The following is a 21,524-nucleotide window of genomic DNA, read 5'->3' on the forward strand; positions in this document are numbered from 1 at the left end:
TAATGACATGAAAAAATACTAAATTCAAAACACTTTGTTTTCCTGGGTCTTAAGAGGTTAAATTTCCATCAAGAGATTTCATTTCCATCAAACAGTCAGCATGCGCATAAAGGACTGAATCAATATCCTGTCTTTTACAAGAGGAAGAGGAAAGCTGCAGCTTGCCCTGAAAATAACCTGGCAAGTCTCTGCTTCCTTTATCCTTACTTCTGATGAGCAGAGGAAATCTTCGGGGGACATCCGCACTGCAAATACATTTTTTTTAATGATAATGTAACTATCCAATGTTAAAAAAATTTCATTATTTTTGGACTATATTTTTTGAGAAAGACCCTAGGGTTTATTGACCTTGATTTAACATCACATTTGAACAACGGTGCCTTTATAGTTGAATGTTATCATGAGTTTACTGGGGCGTTAGAACCTACACAGAGCACACGATAAGCGCCCCCTTCTGGCCGCGCTTACAGTCGCAACCGCTGGTTTCCTATCTACTGTCGGCTACTGGCCCAGCTCAACACCTCAGTCGAAAGCTACAGGTTGATAGCTGTTGCAGATCTCTTCAAGTGTCCCATGCACCCCAGTTCCATAGTCTTCCAGTTTTAAAAGTAATAATAAGTTGCATTGACAGAACAAACACTTGTCAAGTAAAACAGTCAAAACACTTTATTTAGCTGAAAAAAACCCCGATTTTTTTCCGATGAGTAGCCTAACATTGAAAAGATTGTGAGTTTACTCACAACAAGATATTTCTTGTGCAAAAGAAGTGCACTACATTTAATTGAATGTGATCTTCAAATCTCAAAAGGCTAAATTTGTAATTGCAAATGTAATAGGCTATTAATTAAATGAAATGTAACGTAGGTGTATGTAATAATGTAAAATTAATTGTTTTTAACTAAATAAACCTACATTTTAAAACATGATTTAATCTTTTGTCATGCTTTAAAGCACGCTTGAGCTAATAAACTTGATTGTAGCTATATTATTTAACGGCAGTAACATTTTTAGCAAGTTTTAAACGTAGGCTACTAACTTACAACTCCAACATAGGCTACAAATTACAAATATGTTTTAATGACATGACACAAGTGATACAAATGAGCTATTTACCATAAATGGTTGTCAGTAGCTAGCTGGCTAACCATATGTTTAAAAAACAATCGAAGTAGCCTAATTAGGCCTATGAAATTACAAATTGTAGTCTACTTCAGTTAAACTAATTGTATTTAATAGCCTCTAAATTTAAACGGCCTATAACGGATTCTTATTTTGATGTAAATATTATGCACAATAATTGTCACAATTTGTCAGAAAACATGAGGCTATATTCAGTTCGCACAATTAATATAAAGTCGGCCTATAGCCTATTATTCCTATAATAAGTAGGCTACTCTTTTTAAAGTGCACTTCTTTTTTTCACAAGGGAAGGCACTTTAATTTAGAACCGTTCAATTCTTCCCATAGCAACAGCAGCGAGATGACGTGGGAAGGTAGCGGTTCTAGTCTTTGCATTTTATTAGAGTAAATCAAGTGGCGCAAACATCTGGCCAGTTCAATTATGCTTCTGAGTGTGGAATAAAAAAGCAACACGCCTCAAAAAATTACATAGGCTACAGCCTACATATCAGCATCAGCATCTCTCTCTCTCTCTCTCTCTCTCTCTCTCTCTCTCTCTCTCTCTCTCTCTCTCTCTCTCTCTCTCTCTCTCTCTCTCTCTCTCTCTCTCTCTCTCTCTCTCTCACGCGCCATCGTGTTTATCACTCGTCACACCCACTCCTCGGAACCGCTGCTCACCGATTCTCACCGAACCGTAACGTCTAAACAGCTCCAGCATGGCTTCGGAAGGATTAGGCGAGACTTTGGTGATTCGGTTCGGGCTAATAAACGCCGGTAACAAATATCTGACAGCGGAGACGTTTGGTTTTAAAATCAACGCCTCCGCGAGCTCCATGAAGAAAAAGCAGGTGTGGACACTGGAGCAGTCCGGAGACCACGGAGACTCCAATGCCGTGTTCATCAAAAGCCACCTGGGTCGATACCTCGCCACCGACAAGGACGGCAACGTGACCGCGGACAGCGAGCAGCCTGGCCCGGACTGTCGGTTCCTTGTGATCGCCCACGACGACGGCCAGTGGTCCCTGCAGTCCGAGCCCCACGCGCGCTACCTGGGCGGGACCGAGGACCGGATCTCGTGCTTTGCGCAAAGCATCTCTCCTGCGGAGAAATGGAACGTGCACCTGGCTGTCCATCCTCAGGTGAACGTGTACAGCATCTCGCGCAAGCGGTACGCGCACCTGTGCGCCGAGAGGAACGAGCTTGCCGTGAACCGCGACGTGCCGTGGGGTGTGGACTCGCTGCTCACGCTCGTGTACCTGGACCACCGGTATCATCTGCAGACCGCCGACAACCGCTTCCTCACGTGCAGCGGTGGCCTGACTGCCAAACCGGGCACGGGCACCGGGTTCACGCTGGAATTTCGCGCGGGGAAGGTGGCTTTCCGGGACGCCACCGGCAAATACATCGCGCCCACGGGCCCCACCGGGACTATGAAGTCTGGCAAGAGCGCGCGTGTCGGCAAAGATGAGCTTTTTGTCCTCGAGCAAAGTCACGGTCAAGTGGTGCTCACTGCCAGCAACGAGAGAAACATCTCCATGCGCCAGGGTGAGCTGTGATTGCAGCATGATTCATAAATAATAATAATAGTTATGGGCCATAATTAAACCGGTTTGTTTTTGGTAAATCATCTGCAGCATTAAAATTGATCCAGGCGGCTCTTTTTGTGTAAACCTTGATCCAGGGCATGCAGGGCGCCCAATTTATGTTTTTCATATCCAACATTTGTAAAATGATTGTCCTGCCTAAGCAAACCAAAGTAAAGTTACAGCTCTGAGTTTTGCCTTGCTAGCTAGTGCTCTGGAAATCTGTGTCAGAGTGTGTGCATGCATGCAAAAAAGTATCATTAGGTTTTGAATTTTAATGCAGAAGTGAATTCAACATCATCTCTACACCTTCTTTATTCATAATGCACCTATTCACTCTGCTCTTCTCACCTGTTTTCTCTTTGCACACCTGCATTCTTTTATTACAATTATCACTGTGAAAATGGTAATATGTTTTATACAAGCCAAAAACATTTCATATGCCTGAATCAACCTGACCTCTTTAGGATACATCAAAAACAAAACAATTAAAGGGACAAACAGGCTAAACAGCCCTTGAATATATCAGATGCAGATTTTCACTTTTTATAGTACAGATTTATGAGAATATCTGTTTTTTAATCACCAAATGTATTATGTATAGATTCAATTTACTCTCCTTGTCAGTTGTGCTGAAATTACACTGATTACTATTTTAGGGGTTGATTTATCAGCCAATCAGGATGAGGAGTCCGATCAGGAGGTGTTTCAGATGGAGATGGAAAGGGAGACAAAGCGCTGTGCCCTCCGATCTTGCAATGGGAAGTACTGGAGTCTCACCTCAAGTGGAGCCATTCAATGCTCTGCCTCCACTAAGTAAGAACAATTAACTATACATACCTAAGTGCAGAAAATCACATAGATATAATAGACACAGGGTATTAGATTAGCCTGTTTGTCTGAAAGATTGTTTGCTGCTGAGTGGACCATATGGCAAGAGGAATTAATAAAGACAACAGGGAATGCAAACACAACAGCTTGTCTTGACTAGATGCTGCACGGTCATCTGTTTACTCAACATATATATATATTCTCCATTAACTTTTAAATGGAAAAAAAATAGTTTCAGTGGTGGTCATACTATTTTATCAAATAAAAAAAGACATTTGTGATAATGTGCACTGATGAATTATTACATTCACATTTTGTCATTTAGCACACTTTTATCCCAAGCAACGTACAGTTGAAGTTTCCCAAGAGCCACAGCATTTACAATACATAAAGCAAAGTTTATTGTAAACTAAAGTTGTACACACGCTCAGTTGTGCTCAATAAGACCAGAAATGTACATTACAAAATTAAATAGGGTCTATTGTTTTTCATGTTGATTTTATGACACCTACTGTTTATCCCAGATCACCCAGTTGTTTCTTTGACCTTGAGTGGAAAGGGTCAAAAGTGGCACTGAAGGCCAGCAATGGTAAATACCTGGCAGCCAAGAAGAACGGACAGCTGGCGGCCGCTGTGGACTCTGCAGGTTTGTGTCTGAGGGTGTGTTCACACTTGGCAGGTTTGGTTTGATTAAAATGAACTTGTGCGATTCATTTGAATGAGCGTGAACGCTGACATCTGAACCCTGGTGCGCACCAAACAATCAGTCCGAGACCGCTGAAAAGATGGGGCTTGGTCCATTTCTGAACAAACTCTGGTGCAGTTTGAAAGAAATATGCACGCAACATGGACCAAAGACGTGTAAACGAACCAAAAACAGGACCTGATGTCACAAGATGCGACCCTAAAAATGAGCAAAATGTACGGTACAGGCATCAGAACTGCATCTCATCTCATCTGATCTTTGTTTGTGTGTGTGATGGAGGGATTCCTTTACACATTTTATAAGCTCTTTATGAGTTCTCAGCTGTTCAAAATACCATTATAAGTACACTTTAAAAAATGCTGGGTTAAAACTTAAAAATAACCCAAGTTGTGTTGAAAATGGACTAACCCAGCAATTGAGTTGTTTTAACCCAGCGATTGGGTTGTTTTAAGCAAACATTTAACCCAACCACTGGGTTAAAATGGATTGCATTTATATAGTGCTTTCAACAGACCCATGGCCATCCAAAGAGCTTTACATATTGCCTCACATTCACCCATTCATTCACTCATTCACACACCGACGGCGGTGTCAGCCATGCCAGGCGCCATCCAGCTTGTCGGGAGCAGCCGGGGTTAGGTGTCTTGCTCACCTCGACACTTGGTCAGGTGGAACCGGGGATTGAACCACCAACCTTCTGGTTTGTAGACAATCTACATGAACCACTGAGCCACTACCGCCCCCCAAAAAAACACAATTGCTGGGTTAGTCCATTTTCGACCCAACTTGGGTTATTTTTAACCCAGCATTTTTTAGAGTGTAGGCTACGCACATACAGCGAGCGCATTTAGCCCAGCACACAGCATTGTTTAGGATGTTCGGTAAGTTCCATAACAAAATATACGTCATAAAAGCTGTTTTTTGTTTTGTATCTTTAGGTTCGGTGTTACAAATGACAGTGTGAACGCTAAGCGAACCAGGACTAAGGGTGCGGTGTTCACACTTGGCATGTTTGGTTCAATTAAAACGAACCCTAATGCGATTGCTCTGTTTGTGCGGTTCATTTGAATAAGTGTGAACTCTGCCATCCAGGTCTCGGTCTGTTTTTGAACAAACTGGTGCAGTTAGAAGGAAATATGAACGCATCACTGACCAGAGAACATGTAAACAGACCAAAAACATGATACTTGCATACTTGTTTTTTCGCGTCATAGTCAAGAGTTTGCCCATCACAGAACCGCGTCTCGTCGCAGCAGATCTTCGTTTGTGTGTGTGATGGAGGGATTCCTGACACTGTTTTGACTCCTTTACACATTTTATAAGCTCTGCATGAGTTCTCAGCTGGTCAAAATACAATCATATGCAGGCTATGTACTTTAGCCCAGCACACAGCATTGTTTAGGATGTTCGGTAAGTTCCATAACAAAATATACGTCATAAAAGCTGTTTTTTGTTTTGTATCTTTAGGTTCGGTGTTACAAATGACAGTGTGAACGCTAAGCGAACCAGGATTAAGGGTGCGGTGTTCACACATGGCATGTTTGGTTCAATTAAAACGAACCCTAATGCGATTGCTCTGTTTGTGCGGTTCATTTGAATAAGTGTGAACGCTGCCATCCAGGTCTCGGTCTGTTTTTGAACAAACTGGTGCACTTAGAATGAAATATGAATGCATCACTGACCAGAGAACATGTAAACAGACCAAAAACATGATTTTTTTTTAGCGTCATAGTCAAGAGTTTGCCCATCACAGTTCGATACAGAACCACGTCTCGTCGCAGCAGATCTTAGTTTCTGTGTGTGATGGAGGGATTCCTGCCACTGTTTTGACTCCTTTACACATTTTATAAGCTCTGCATGAGTTCTCAGCTGGTCAAAATACAATCATATGCAGGCTATGTACTTTAGCCCAGCACACAGCATTGTTTTGGATGTTCAGCAAGTTCCGTCATGAAATATACATCATAAAAGCCGACCAATCAGGTTGTGAACATATATCTGTGCCTTTAAAATGCCACCGTGAACATTAAGCGGACCAGGACTAAATGTTTTTTGGTCTAGACCAAACGAACTAAGCAAACCGAACTAAGTGTGAACACACCCTAAATTGTATTTTTTTGGTCCGGACTAAAAGAACCAAGAGGACCAAACTACAAGTGTGAACAAGTGTGCTAATAACAATTTTGATCATGCAAAGTCAAGATTATTTATCACAGCTAACAGGTTATGTAGAGTATGCCCTAGCTGGTGCGGTTTTCTTTTACAGGCGAGCAGGAGGAGTTTGTGTTGAAGCTCATCAACAGGCCGCTGATAGTGCTGCGTGGGGAACACGGCTTTATTGGTTGCCGCAAGCAAGGAACTGGTACACTTGATTCAAACCGCTCATCATATGATGTCTTCCAGTTAGAGTACAACAACAACGCTTACAGCCTCAAAGGTGAGTGATAGTGTTACTATACCTGCTTATCCTTCCCTGTTTTGGTAGGATGTAAACAGTTACTAATGCTCTAATTGCTCTCCTCAGACTCGGTGGGGAAGTACTGGATGGTGGAGGCAGACGGCTCTGTGATTAGCAGTAGTGGCTCACCTGTCTTTTTCCACTTTGAGTTCTGTGATTATAATAAAGTGGCCATTAAGACCAAGGAGGGCAAGTATCTTAAGGGAGATCACGCTGGGGTGCTCAAAGCCAGCGGCCAGGCGACTGCTGATGCAACACTGTGGGAATACTGAGAAACATTCATGAATCGACACACACAAACAAACAAACAAAGTGTGTTCTTTAAACCTATACTTAAACATAACACGTTCTCTACAGCATAAGCACAAGATAATAACGTAAGGTCCATATCACGCAACATACGAAAATATTTCAACATGATCTAATGGCTTAACACATTTGAATGTAAAAGTATGAACAAACGCACAAATTACTTGTCATTAAATTAACGGGGTATTTCAACGCTATCTCACGACCAATTCAAATACGTACAAATCACAGTGAGATTGGGTTGGGTATTTCACCCCAAAATTAAAATTCTGTCAGCATTTACTCATTGCAAACCTGTATGACTTACTTTCTTCAGTCGAGTTTAAATTATCTTGCTTTGTGTTCTACAGAAGAAAGAAAGTCATACAGGTTTAGAACAACATGAATGTGAGTAAATTATGACCGTTGTCATTTTTGGGTGAACTTTCCCCTTAATGAAGCACAAATTGATGGTAGACTGATAGAAAAAACTGGATTATTGTTGCACAAACTGTTCTTTGCTTAATCCCAGTTAGCATAACTTCACAAAATCACGCAACAATACATTATGCAATTTAATGCACATTGTGTAGGATCATGCAAAGTCACTGTCATTGCCTCTCAGTGCTTTCATGGCCTTATTTCACTCCTTATAATAGCTGTTTCCAGGAAATTCCCGAATCTAAATGTGCTATTACATAATGGTCAGTAATTTGCTTATGCAAAATGGCGTGTATCATAAGATGAGCTTTCGGCCATAGGGTTTGTTCCTGCTCCCAAAAACATTTTTAGAGTGAACTGACTTCTGTAACGAGGCCAGGTTTTAAATAGCAGCACCGTGGCTTAGAAAATACTGGAGAAATATCCTTGATCACATCAGAGAGATTCAGATTTCCTCACGCACACGTACACAAAGTCAGTCAAAAGCAATTCATTTGTTTGTCAAATCGTTATTTGTGGTGTTTGTGGCCATTTTTGGTTACACAACTTGTATTCCGCATTGTTCTGACATCAGGAACAACAGTGTTTTTTATGTAACTCCAGCTTGTTGATTTGCACTTTTTCGGCTAAAGCTTTTCCATGTGAATGTGTTGAAGAAAAAGATGAAGTGTTTGTGCCTTCCTTAGTGGGATAAGATCTTCTAAGGTGTGAAAATGCAGTTTTTTTTTAAACTTATTTATTTTATTCTCATTATGTGCCATTTGCAACTGGACATGACAATTAAATAAAGAAAAATGTTGGACAGTAACAATGTGTGCTTTGTTTTTGTAGAAGTATTATCTCACATAATTCATATTATAATCAGTTAGCAATAATGCCGTTAATGTATCGATTTCTGATTATTTTACATAGTGCAACATAACCCAAATCATTGCAAGAGTTTTGTTGCCTTGGAGATGACATTTATAACCTGAATTTTACATTTTCTGAAGCAAATGTGAGTAGACTTTGTTTCTTTGTCTTATGCACCTCTGTATCTGAACTATTTTCCTGTGAATTCTCCCCACCTCGACCTTGGAGATTTTCCCAGATTTTTTACGCTGACAGTGGCTCCTGAAACTCAAGAAGACTGCACTGCACACACAGACACTCACACAACACACACACGCACACACAAGGACATACTAATATCTAACAGATGTGAATATTCTATGTGGCAATAACAAAAAAATATCTGCAGCTGCTTTCTGAGGGTTTTAGACACTACAGCAACAACTGGAGGACAAATTACACGGCTTACAATTGTGTTACAGATAAAAAAAAGAGATGAGATTAGAATTAAATGTGAGAAACCAGGATGACTGACTTAAGTATGTATAGATTTGAGGTCTGGTATATTTAAGGCCTGGTACTGGCAGTATTATCAGGATATAATTTACTTCAATGTGGAAATATTCAATTGACAAAAGGCTTTGCTAGGTTTATGTGTAGGCTGTGTGCGACATATAGCAAACTCATTCAACATTTAAAAATACTAATGTTAATGGATAATATTCAAACTACTTTAAAAATACAGTAGTGTGTGTATAACTAATATATAGGCAGTGCAAAAAGACGGGAGAGAGGAACGTGCAGAATGTAAGTCAGTGTAGGTCATGACTCAGAACGGTGCTGCCACCTAGTGGTGAAATGACATTGTCTATGTAAGGAAAACCCACTGGTTACAAATGCATCAATATGGGATACTTTTTACACCACCTCGTAAGTTAAACCCTATTTCTTCTGACGTTTAGCCAACAGAATTTCGAGGGCCCGCTTCCTTTGTTTTGCTGCATGTCTCAGCCTTGCCCGTTTTTCTTTGACACATTTATTTTCATTTTTTTATTACCTTGTAATGTCACTCTTCACAAAACGAGAGAAAAAAAGGATCAGCCTGAACGGACCCCCCAAAAAACACTCATTGGATCTACGCAAATCTCGTAGGTGAGCTATTTTGATCTCAAAAATATCTGAATTTTCACCTAAAGGTGAGGAGTTTGCATCTATGAATTTATTGGGATAAAGACATATTGATCAAAATAAATCAAAACTTAAAATATAAACCAGTTTTTGGTTAAACAGAACAACATCTATGACCATATTTTCTTTGAATACATGACTTCATGTGCACAAAAAAATGAGAACTTTATATTTTTTTTATATTTAAACGTCACAAGGGCTACATCTCAGTAACTAAAGTTTTGAGTCAATAGTACAATTGTACAAATACAGTGATTTTGCTAGAGAAACAATATGCCTCATCTTTTAATTAATTATTTTATCCAATAATTGTTTGTTTTACTGTTTAATTTTGGCAGAAAATAATTTAAATATCTGTATTCAAAGTGCAATATACGCTATGTTGCACAAGGTTTTTTTTTTTTTTACATTAGAAAGTATTTCATATTTACAAAAAGGAATCAGTGCCCTTTTGAATGAATTATCAAATTAAAATATTATACTTTACATAGACAACAGTGTATTAAACATACAACAGAAATGTAGTTGGTGTACAAAACTATGAATTTTATGAAATTAGTATGAAGAGAATGTTCGTTATTTCCAGCGGTTGATCCTGCGTAATTGTATGTATGCGAATGTCATACACACCAATATAATGCCCAAAAGAGCCACCAGGTTCTGCCAGAAGCCCCACATACTGTAGTCGATCCCCTGAGATTTCAGATACATCTCTCCTGTCAGTCTGACCATGAAAAAGAGAGCAAGTAGAAGGTGTTAATATCTAGGTTTGGTTGTCACTATAAAAAGCTTCAATTTCAATTGCTCAATCAAAAATGTAATTGAACAATGACTCAAAGAAAACCATTTAATTGTGCAAATATTGTGTTGTAAGTTTGTGGTTGGTAAGATTTTTTTAGTGTTTATGCTTCTAATGCCCACCAAGATTGCATAATTTGATTAAAAAAAAAAAAACAGTCAACAACAGTAACATTATTAAAATTTCTATTTGAATATACTTTACAATATAATTTATTACTGTGATGGCAAATCTGAATTTTCACCATCAATACTCCAGTCTTCAGTGTCACATGACCCTTCAGAAATCATTCTAATATGCTGATTTGCTGCTCAAGAAACATTTTTTATTATTATCAATGATAAAAACAGTTGTTGAAAACGGCTTAATATATTTTGTGGAAACCACAAGACATTTTCAAGATTCTTTAATATAACTTTTTTGTTTTTTAAACAGAATTGTTTTGTAACACTGTAAAAGTCAATGAATCCTTGCTGAATAAAAGTATTAATTTCTTTAAAACAAATCTCACTGACCCCAAGCTTTTGCACCATAGTGTGCGAGTCTGTCATGATGTGCAAGAGATCATCTATCTTCTCACTTATACAAGACTTTGAACTTTCACTGAACTGTCATTACTCTTTATCTTTATACAGTATAAATAACTTACGTAGTGTTGCCACTGTAGAAGACCTGCCCTTTCATTTCATTTATAGTCACAGCCTACGAAAGAACAACACACAATTACAGTATAATCAGCACTGCTTATGCAATCTGATAATGTGTGACGATGCATTTAAAAAGCATGTGCTGCACTCATTTCATATGTGTTATGTCTTGCAAAACACATTTTGCATTCTTACATCAAGTCCATATTTGAATATACTGGCCCACTTTAGCCAGGACAACCAGTTGAGCATGGAGTTAAGATTTACTAGGAACCCTCCAAATACCTGCAACAGAGAGAGAAAGATGGAATAAGAAAGAATGACAAAGAACAAGAATATATAAGCATGTGTATGTTGGAAATCTGACCATCATGAAGACAAAGGGCAAGGCTATGAGGATGTTGGCCATGGCGAATGAGCTCACGCTGGCACTGATCAGGAAGGCCAAGCTGACTCCCGCCAGACTGACCAGAGACATGGTCAATGCAAAGCACAAGAACGATGTGAATGCTGGATTCAACCCTGGTGACAAATATAGATGTACACTTACTGTGCGTATTCAGGTTTCATTTAGTACACAATACGTGCTACTGATAGTTTTAATGATATGCCAGATGTTTAGCACATTAATAATGTATTATGTGACTCATGTGCTTACCCATCATATAGTAACAAATGCTGGAGAAGATGAAAATCGGTACAATGCGATTTGGTAACAGATCCACAAACACCTTGGACAGGAAATACACAGATGTACGGTAATATCCCCCAGAGTTCTCATGCCTAAACCAAACACAAAATACAATTATATTTTTTGTTAAAAAACATATACTCTGACGCAATCTGGGACGCCAATAAAAAAAAAAAAAAACATCCACTTGTTTCCGACACAGGGATGCTTCTGAAGTCTGTACAGAGATGCAAACAAGCGGTTTAAACTGGATATTTCAAAGCGAGCATTCTCTCACTCTTCTATTTGTCCTGTTGTTGACAGACTCAAGTGCGTGGAATATGTCAGAAACTGATGCTGTCTACACTGGATACAGTACAGATGCACGTTCAGTGGTTATAATGGGTTCTATTTGACGTGACGTGACACTTACATCCAGTGTGAATGCCAGGGGTGTGGCCTATAGTGTGATGATGTCTAACTATAACAGGAGAGGCAAACTCCGGTCCGGGAGAGTCTCAGACCTGCAGAGTTTTGCTTCAACCCTAATCAAACACCCCTGAGCAAGCTAATCAAGGTCTGAAGGGTTACTAGAAAGCTGCAGGCAGGTGAGTTTTATCAGGGTTGGAGCTGAACTCTGCGGGACTGAGGCTTTCCAGGACAGGAGTTCGCCAGCCTTGAACTATACATAGCTGTCTTGCTCTGGAGGTGGTTATATGTAAATGTGTTTGGCCGTGTGACGTAACATATCCAGCAATATCAAAACCAGGTGTTTTTGGAGCTTGATTAAATGCATGCTTCGTTTATAATGAGGAGGACGTTTTAAGCTATGAAACTTGCAGGGTGGATGTTTTAATGGTACAAAGTGCTTTTGTCAAAATATCAAGGCAAATTTGAGTTCTCTTGTTATAACCCCTTTAATGAAAGGAAATTTCATTAAATACATACAGAATCTGAACAGATAAATTGTTATTGTTAACCAAAACTAATACTAAAACTATTAAACTGTTAAAATAATTTGTGTTAATTGAAACAAAGCTGAAATCAAATCAAATATAAATATTAGATGAAAAACATAAACTTAAAAAACTTAAATAAAATTATAAATGTTGTCTTGGCAACTAACTGAACAAAAAAACTAAAATAAAAATAAATTAAACCTAAACAAGAAAAAAAATATCACATAAAATGACTAAAATTAATTAAAAATTAAAGCGCAAACTGATATATATATAAAAATAAATATAATTCAAAATATTGACAAATACTATAATAGCATATACATCAAACTAAAATAAAAACTAAAATAAAAAAATTACAATTATAAGCATAATTGATGATTTGAACTGATAATGTCATACTCACACAAAGATTGCTCTTTCATTAATGAAGAGTTCAACTGCTGATAGATTGCCAAACACCATGTTGATGATGAGAAAGAAGAAAGCTCCAATCCTGCTCACACAAACAGAGATAAATTAAACTGTAATGATGGCAGGATGGATGGATGGATGGATGGATATTTGGTTGGTTGGATGGATGGATGGATATTTGGTTGGTTGGATGGATACATAGATAGATGTATAGATGGATGGTTGGTTGGATGGATACATGGATGGATGTATAGATGGATGGTTGGTTGGATGGATACATGGATGGATGGTTGGCTGGTTGGATGGATGGATGGATGGGGGATGTATAGATGGATGGTTGGGTGGATGATTGGTTGGATGGATGTATAGATGGATGGTTGGTTGGATACATGGATGGATGGATGTATAGATGGTTGGTTGGTTGGTTGGATACATGGATGGATGGATGTATAGATGGTTGGTTGGTTGGATACATGGATAGATATATAGATGGATGGTTGGTTGAGTGAGTGGATGGATGGTTGGGTGGGTGGGTGGGTGGGTGGATGGAAGGTTGGTTGTGTTGGATGGATGGATATGTGGATGGATGGATGGATGGGGGATGTATAGATGGATGGTTGGGTGGATGATTGGTTGGATGGATGTATAGATGGATGGTTGGTTGGATACATGGATGGATGGATGTATAGATGGTTGGTTGGTTGGATACATGGATGGATGGATGTATAGATGGTTGGTTGGTTGGATACATGGATAGATATATAGATGGATGGTTGGTTGAGTGAGTGGATGGATGGTTGGGTGGGTGGGTGGATGGAAGGTTGGTTGTGTTGGATGGATGGATATGTGGATGGATGGATGGATGGATGGATGGATGGGGGATGTATAGATGGATGGTTGGGTGGATGATTGGTTGGATGGATGTATAGATAGATTGGTGGGTGGTTGGATGGATGTGAAAGTACCTGTTCTGTAAGGCTTCAGGGAGAGTTAAAGGCATCTGGTAGTAGATGAGTCCAATCAGTAGAGCACAGATGATGTTAAGTGCCAGCTGAGCATATGAGGTCTGAGGATTCCTGACAACGTTCAGCATTGTCCTCCAACACACCACCTTCAACTTCACACAAACACACGTATTTAACCACATACACATGCACATACACAGAAAAGACACAAAATCATTGTCACGTCCGTTTTATTTTATTTCAAGTTAATATTTTCATGTCTTGTACTTTACATTTCACATAATCTTAGTTCTTTAGTCTAACTTGCCTTCAGTAAACTTCATGTTACAACCATCCGAAAGACAAGGTTTATGGCTCACTGTTCATTTCACCCATAACAGACCTGATAACAGCTATGAGCTAAAGTTGAACAGCCAGCCAAGTTAATATACCGGTTAACCATTTACTTCAAAACACGCCTAAAATACTTTATTCTTATGAAACAAACCTGGTAGAAAAATGAGGTGACATAGGACAGTGCCTTGCTCTTGGTTTCAGAAGAGGGATCTGATGGTCCAGTGATACATTTCAACTCCTCTTTGACAGACGCACAGTACTGAGACTCCCTGTAAAGCTCAGCCAATGGCTTCTCTAAGGAAGAGAGAGAAACTTTCAATCCACTTAACTCGTGTGATTGAACAATACCACAAAACATTGATTTCTTTATATAAGTTGCATATGTCGATCCCTCAGTTTCATAATTATATACGTGTTCATATTTGCATGCCTGTGTCTGTGTATTACCTGTTGGCATTGAAGGAGAGGTCTCCCCATTTGTTATGTCCAGAAAGAAATCGGCAGGGTTGTTGAAAGCCTCACACTCATAACCTAATCAACAGAGGAGAAAATAGCTATCATGGATTTAATAATATTTGAAAATATGAATGGCAAATATTCTTTTTGGTAACACTTTATTTTACAGTGTCCGTGTTACACGTCACATGTAGTGAGTATAGTAATAACTTTAAATTATACATAAAACAAACCCTAATCCTAACCCTATAATAAATATATGATTCAATGATTATTATTTAGTAATTAAATGTATAATTACACTGTAACAAAGACACCTTAAATAAGTGTAACCTTCTTTTACTATTATAGTAAAGGCATTGTAGTGAAGATATTGTAGATATTAGTGTTTTGTATTAATGCACAAGCAAAAGGCTACTAGAGCATGAATTATTATTATAATATTGAAAGATACATGGTCCTTTTTAGTTTTGATTTTATTCAACTCTAGCACCTCTTTGCTTTTTATTATTTCATGTATGATTTAAATATGTAAAATATTTTCCATTGTAGCAAATAATAGAGCATTTCTTTTGTTGTTGATCAAACAAACAAACAAATAAAGAAATAACAGATATTAATACAGTATTTTTTATACCATAGTAGTGATTACTGTAAGGTACTTCAAGGTAGTTTTGCTAGTGTCTTGCTAGTGTTCGAAATCCGGGATGAGTTAGATGAGATCAGACTGATATAATTTTCATTTAATTCATATTTATGTGACCAGCATATCAAATGTGGATATTTTACCCAGACTCTGGAAGTAGTCCATGGCTTTGCCGGCAGGGCCAGCGTAAACGGTTTCTCCTTTATGGAGAAGTGTCAGGTGATCAAAGAGCTTGAAGATTGAGTAACGTGGCTGGTGGATCGAGAAAATTATAGTTCTACCACCCCGAGACAACCTGAATGACCAGAAGAGAGAAAGAGGGGAGTTAAGATAAAGAGATAAGATAAAATGTCTTAAAAACATAAAGATTTCGAGATCATCTGGTTAAGCAGAGGTTGAGCTAGAAGTAATACATAATAAGCCAGGTGATGGAGTGTTATCATATAAGGCACAGGTCTGTACCTGTGCAAGAAAGAAATGATGCTGTTAGCTGTATTGGAGTCGAGGCCTGTGGTCGGCTCATCCAGGAACAGAAGAGCAGGAGATGTAATGAGCTCCATACCAATGCTACAGCGCTTTCTTTCTCCTCCTGATACACCTCTTATAAACTCTGTACCAATCTGGAAGATAGATATTTTCAAATGAAAACCATTTGAAGCATGAACCTAAACTGACCTTGAGACAAAAAAGATCTTTCTATATGGGTAAGTTTACACGGCAACGATAAACTATCCATTACCATTTCCGCGTCTATGCTTGGTATATGAATACCCAAATAAATCGGGGACAGGATTTGAAAAGTCTAAATGGTCGTAAAAAAATAGTCACACTCAGGACCTTCAGGTCAAAAATGACCCCCATAAGAAATGAATGGGAAATTGGCAAAAATATGAAAATACAGAGTTTTTTGTGCATACAATCTACAAATCAGCCAGGATGCAGAAAAAAAGGACTCAACAGTGAAGGGGTGAATCTCTAAAACATCAAGAGTGCAAAACAGACAAAAAAACTCAAACACACACACATAAACACAATAAGCTTTTGGAATGGCACACGTTAATTTGTGTGTGCGTGTGTATAAGTGTGTGTGTGAGTTTTTTTGTCTCTTTTGCACTCTTGATGTTTTAGAGATTCACCCCTTCACTGTTGAGTCCTTTTTTTCTGCATCCTGGCTGATTTGTAGATCGTATGCACAAAAAAACGAATTTTGCATTAATTTCCTATAGGGGTCATTTTTTGACCCATCCTGAGTGTGACTTTTTTTTTTTTTACGACCACTTAGACTTTTCAAATCCTGTCCCCAATTTTTTTGGGTGTTCACCAAGTACCAATAAAGTCACCAAGTTTCGGACCCAAAAAAAAAAAAAAAAAAAAAAAAATTATATTATATATATATATATATATAAAATATAAAAAAATGGGTCATAATTATTGCATAAATATTAATCATAAATCATAAAATTATCTCAAAACACCAAAAAAGAAAAGAAAAATATTATTGAACAAAAATATATTTCATTGATTTTCCTCAAATTCCTTTTTGACCCGAAGGTCCTGAGTGTGATCCATAAATGAAGAACTCCAGAGGGTTAAACACACCTGTACCAGCTAATCAAGGTCTTATTAGGCACACTAGAAACTTTCAGACAGGTGTTGAGGCAATTTGGAGCTAAACTCTGCAGGACAGTGGCCCTCCAGGATCGACTTTGGACACCCCTGCAGCCTGTTGTAAAGCCTTGAAATTGTATACTTTTTAAGGATCTTTGTATTTATTTTGTAATTAAAGATATGGATTTGATTTCAATTCCCCTGTGCATATAGTTATTCATCTTTGTGTTATTTTGTTATTTATTTATTTATTTTATTTATTATTTTTATAATTATTACTATTTGTATTTTATATTTTTTCAGGCCCCCAAACGCTGTTGTCTAGTAAATTAACAGCCAAAACTAAAAAATATGAAAATGTACTTGTTTATATATATATATATATATAAAAGAAAGTATATTTTCATCTTTTTAGCAAGACATTTTTTCCTTTGCAATCTCAGGACAGTTATATTTTTGAGTCTATGCCCCACAAAACCTAAATCTAAATGAATAGATCTGGACATAAAAAGCATCAGTCGCATTTGTGACTAACCTTGGTGTCTGCACAGTCCTCCAATCCAAGCTCCTGAATGATGCTCTCCACTTTTTTTTCCTTATCAGCAGTGGAATACTGTTTCCTTGGCAACCGCAGATTTCCAGAGAATAAAAGATTCTCCCGCACAGTCAGGGTTCCCATCAGGATATCATCCTACATGGAGAGAGACAGACATATAGCAAAGAAAATGCCGGAAATTAAACCAATTAAATGAATGCAAAAGATTCTAGAACAGGAGACAAAATAACAATAATCAAATAGCATTAACATTCACACGTGTCACACAACAGAGCAGAATATTCTTGTATCCTCATGAGAAGACATACTAACAACTGCAAAATTCTGCATTCTCACCTGTACAACATAGGCAGACATGAGACGGAGGTCGGAGGTTACGACCTTGTTGTCAACCAGAACTTCACCTGAACGCAAACCACGAGGATCCTTCCTGCCAGCGATCACGTCTAACAAACTTTGCACAAAAAAATACATTTGAGAAATTGTGCGTAGTTGCCAGCTTGTAACTAATCTGTAGTCTGATGATTCTGTGAGCATCTTACGATGTTTTGCCGCTTCCTGTTGCTCCCATGATTGCATTGAGTCCCGTTTTCATGATTCCACTAAAACAGGAAATAGCAAATATGCACTGTAAATATGTTTATCAAATAACCTAAAAATGTGCTTCATGTGGCAACATCTAAATTAAATTACAAATATTTTTAATATGCTTCAATCATTAGATTTGACCAATGAAAGTAATTTGTAAAACAGGTAGACAGGAACAGGAAGAAACAGAAGAAATAACCCCTTAGTGTACAACTATTTGCTTTATACTTTTCATATACAAGTTCAAAAGTTGAAAGAAAAAATATATTTGATTCAGCAAGTATGCCTAAATTGATCAAAATAGACAGTGAAACACATTTATTATGTTTAAAGATTTATATTTTAAATAAATGCTATTCATTTGAAATGTATATTCATCAATAAAAAAAATGTATCACACAAATATTAAGCAGAACAACTGTTTTCAACATTGATGATAACAAGAAATGTTTCTTGAGCAGCATATCAGCATATTAGAATGATTTCTGAAGGGTCATGCGAAATTGAAGACGGGAGTAATGATGCTAAAAATTCAGATTTGAACTCACAATGAGTGAATGAATGAATTACATTATGAAATATTTTAAAATACAAAACAATACATTTTTGTATTTATTCATTTTTACAGTTTTTACTGTATTTTTGATTAAATAAATGCCACCTTTGGGCTTGGGATTGATAAAACAGTGTATAATTTATCACACTAAATATTGTTTTTGATTTTACAAATTCACTTTTTAATTTATCAGTTAACTTAAATATTAATGGCGGAGGCACATTTTTGGTTATCTGATTTCATTATGTAACAAAAGAGCAATCTATGTTTATAGTATTGACAATATATTATTATAAAAATATATTTTTTATGACAAGTAATATAAAGTATTATTTAACTGGTTATATTTCTTGTGTACTGACAACCATCACAGTTCCTCAACCAAGCAACTATGGAAGCTTGTTTCCACCACAGAATAAAAAAAAAAAAACGTAATTGCAACTTTTTATCTCGCAATTCTGACTTGTTTTCACAGAATTGTGTGATAAAAACTCGCAATTGCGTGAAAAAAAAGTCAGAATTGTGAGATAAAAAGTTGCAATAATCTTTTAAATAGTTTTATTCTGCGGCGGAAACAAGCTCAAGCAACTGATTGCTGCATATAACACAAAAAAATATATTTTGCAGACATAAAAACATTGAAACACAGAAAGACACCGTTATGCACATGCATATAGCTCTGGAATGCTCAGCTTAAAGATAATAACTGTTATCTGCATCAAAATGATCTGCAATCTATATTTGACTGCACATCGGTATGTTTTGCAGCATATGGTCTATGCGAGATGTATATCTTATGAAGCAAGTAAACGTCTAATGAATTAGACAATCTGATCTAATTTCTTCTACAGCACATCGACATTTAGATCCTCACTCACAGACACTAACCTGACATGTTTTAGGATGTCTCTCTCAGGTCCTCTCATGCGGCACAGTCCTCTGCTTTCTTTAATGCAGTAGTGAATATTCTGGTATGTCAGAGTTGGGCCTGGTACTTTTACAGACACCTTTGTGCCATCGCTCTCCCAAGCAGGCAACATTTTTATCTCACACACTTCCATGGAGCTGGAGAGCCTGAGGCAGAGAAGAGAAAAAGTGACAAGCTTCCAGGTGGAATGAGCATTCAAGTGTCTACTGACGCCCCACCCTTTTCAGGACCGTCCTCCAGACATTAATTACCCATACAACCAGGGGTCACGGCGCGTCTCCTGTCAAAGTCCTTGCATGTCCAGTTTCTATGTAACACCTCCTGCTATGTAACACCTGCACTTAGGACACAACACGTAAGTTGATAAGGCTCCAGCTTTGCGCATATGAAGATGAATTATGATGTGCCATCTAAATTACTGGATGGCATATTATTCAACTGCTCCTGCACATGCAAGCATGTTAAATCACTCCGCTCCTCCCTTTATGTTATCTTGTTTTATCTTACTTTTATTTTGGGGTCAAGATTACTTTCTTCAACTGTTTATAATGTCTAAGAGCATTAAAATATGAACGTCACTCCTTTAATGATGTTACATTCTTTAACATCAGAATGTGTTAGATTAAACATTAAATATTACATAAGAGTGAAAATGTCACTAATTTTAATGTTAATGGTTTTCTACATGCTTGTACTTTTTGTGAAGTTTAATCGTAAACTCCTTAAATGTCCTTTTTTTAATTAAACATCATTGGTGCTGTAGAAATAAGATCAATTCGATATAGCTTGTTGATGAGTTTCATTTAACCTTATAAAGCCAATGTTACATGTGACACGCACATTTCTAAGGTCTCTAAATTATCAACATGATCAAACTTTGATGAAATACCTGTTGTACATGATCTACATGCCTTCTATCGTTTGATGGATAGTTTATAATTTTTGAGGGAGTAAAATGCCTTTTAGTTTCAGTCTAAAATGCCCCCCTTCAGTTTGTGGTACATGTGTGTCTTTTTGCTGTGAAATCTTTATTGATTTTTATAAAGTAATAAGAAGAATGTTACATATTGTTAGTAATATTTTAAGATAAACACTAACTGGACTGAAGCAACTTAGGTTTACCTGATTATCAATACATAATTTTTTTTAACCAATTTGATCGATTATCAATGCATCATTGTATTGCATTGCATTGTAGTTAGTATTGTGGAAGCAAAACATATAGAGCTTTGATCATAAAACGAAGCATTTAAATATAATATTGCTAAGACGTATTGGGAGACAACTGATATTTTAATATATTTTATGTTCGTTACTGTTATAAAGATCTCATTGACTTACATTACAAGCTATCAGAATTTCACTTTTTGGCCATATAAATATCAGCAACAAATTGCATATTGTTGCTCAGTTTGGGTCTTTGAATAAAATTAGCTTCATATTCTGCTATATCTTACCATCAAAGCTTAATATCAGATGTTATACTATATATTGTATATTTTGACTAAATGTTCAATAAACTATTTTATCTCTAAAAAAATAAAAATTAATTTAGTTTCCTACTTGTGAAGTTTTGCACGAAAGATGCACATTCTTGTAATTGTTTAATGACGCCCTCTGTAGGCCAAAGAAGGTAATCACAACAGGCTGCATATTACCAAAACCCCTTCTCTTTGTTTAACAGTCGCCTAGTCGCCTACCCTACTGTAATGAACAGAAGAGAAACAGGAAAACACTTTGGAAAGCATGAATAGCGACTCATTATGGGCTTGCGCAATCTTGCGTTCCTTCTCAGTGTACTTGAGTTGAGGCTCAAGTGTTTGGTGTGGCAGTTCACATAAACAGGGGCGGTGACTTCTTTCATTGTCGCTCCGTGTGACAGATGAGAGACAGTTGACGCATCTAATAAACAGTTGAGCCGTTGACGCCAAGTCACGCCCTGCGCTGTCCC

General features: G+C 37.5%; 2 protein-coding genes across 2 annotated transcripts; one reads left to right on the forward strand and one right to left on the reverse strand.

Annotated features, from left to right (window-relative positions):
* Positions 1-1,747: 1,747 nt before the first annotated feature.
* On the forward strand, positions 1,748-8,232 carry fscn1b (fascin actin-bundling protein 1b). Its single transcript, XM_079811932.1, has 5 exons — positions 1,748-2,664; positions 3,362-3,518; positions 4,058-4,179; positions 6,506-6,676; positions 6,764-8,232. Exons 1-5 carry the CDS (start codon positions 1,836-1,838, stop codon positions 6,967-6,969), a joined length of 1,485 nt encoding a protein of 494 aa, XP_079668058.1. The 5' UTR covers positions 1,748-1,835; the 3' UTR covers positions 6,970-8,232.
* A 1,619-nt stretch (positions 8,233-9,851) lies between these two features.
* On the reverse strand, positions 9,852-21,403 carry abcg2b (ATP-binding cassette, sub-family G (WHITE), member 2b). Its single transcript, XM_079811765.1, has 15 exons — positions 19,534-21,403; positions 18,044-18,103; positions 17,838-17,955; positions 17,481-17,636; positions 15,800-15,957; positions 15,481-15,632; positions 14,683-14,766; positions 14,387-14,529; positions 13,900-14,051; positions 12,927-13,016; positions 11,550-11,674; positions 11,259-11,413; positions 11,087-11,176; positions 10,894-10,946; positions 9,852-10,169 (listed from the first exon to the last, which is right to left on the reverse strand). The coding sequence occupies exons 1-15, from the start codon at positions 19,704-19,706 to the stop codon at positions 10,022-10,024; spliced, it is 1,857 nt and encodes a 618-aa protein (XP_079667891.1). The 5' UTR covers positions 19,707-21,403; the 3' UTR covers positions 9,852-10,021.
* Between the last annotated feature and the right edge of the window lie 121 nt (positions 21,404-21,524).

This window comes from Gobio gobio (genome assembly GCF_949357685.1).
Source record: "Gobio gobio genome assembly, chromosome: 3".
NCBI classification, from domain to species: domain Eukaryota; kingdom Metazoa; phylum Chordata; class Actinopteri; order Cypriniformes; family Gobionidae; genus Gobio; species Gobio gobio.

Excerpts from the sequence above, each read along its gene's own strand:
- fscn1b (XM_079811932.1), top strand. The coding sequence starts at position 1,836 with ATGGCTTCGGAAGGATTAGGCGAGACTTTGGTGATTCGGTTCGGGCTA. Across the intron at positions 2,665-3,361 it reads AAACATCTCCATGCGCCAGG|GGGTTGATTTATCAGCCAAT; the intron begins GTGAGCTGTGAT and ends TTACTATTTTAG. Across the intron at positions 6,677-6,763 it reads CAACGCTTACAGCCTCAAAG|ACTCGGTGGGGAAGTACTGG; the intron begins GTGAGTGATAGT and ends TGCTCTCCTCAG.
- abcg2b (XM_079811765.1), bottom strand. The coding sequence starts at position 19,706 with ATGGAAGTGTGTGAGATAAAAATGTTGCCTGCTTGGGAGAGCGATGGC. Across the intron at positions 14,052-14,386 it reads TCACCTCATTTTTCTACCAG|TTGAAGGTGGTGTGTTGGAG; the intron begins GTTTGTTTCATA and ends GTTTGTGTGAAG. Across the intron at positions 10,170-10,893 it reads TTCTACAGTGGCAACACTAC|ACTGACAGGAGAGATGTATC; the intron begins GTAAGTTATTTA and ends TTTCATGGTCAG.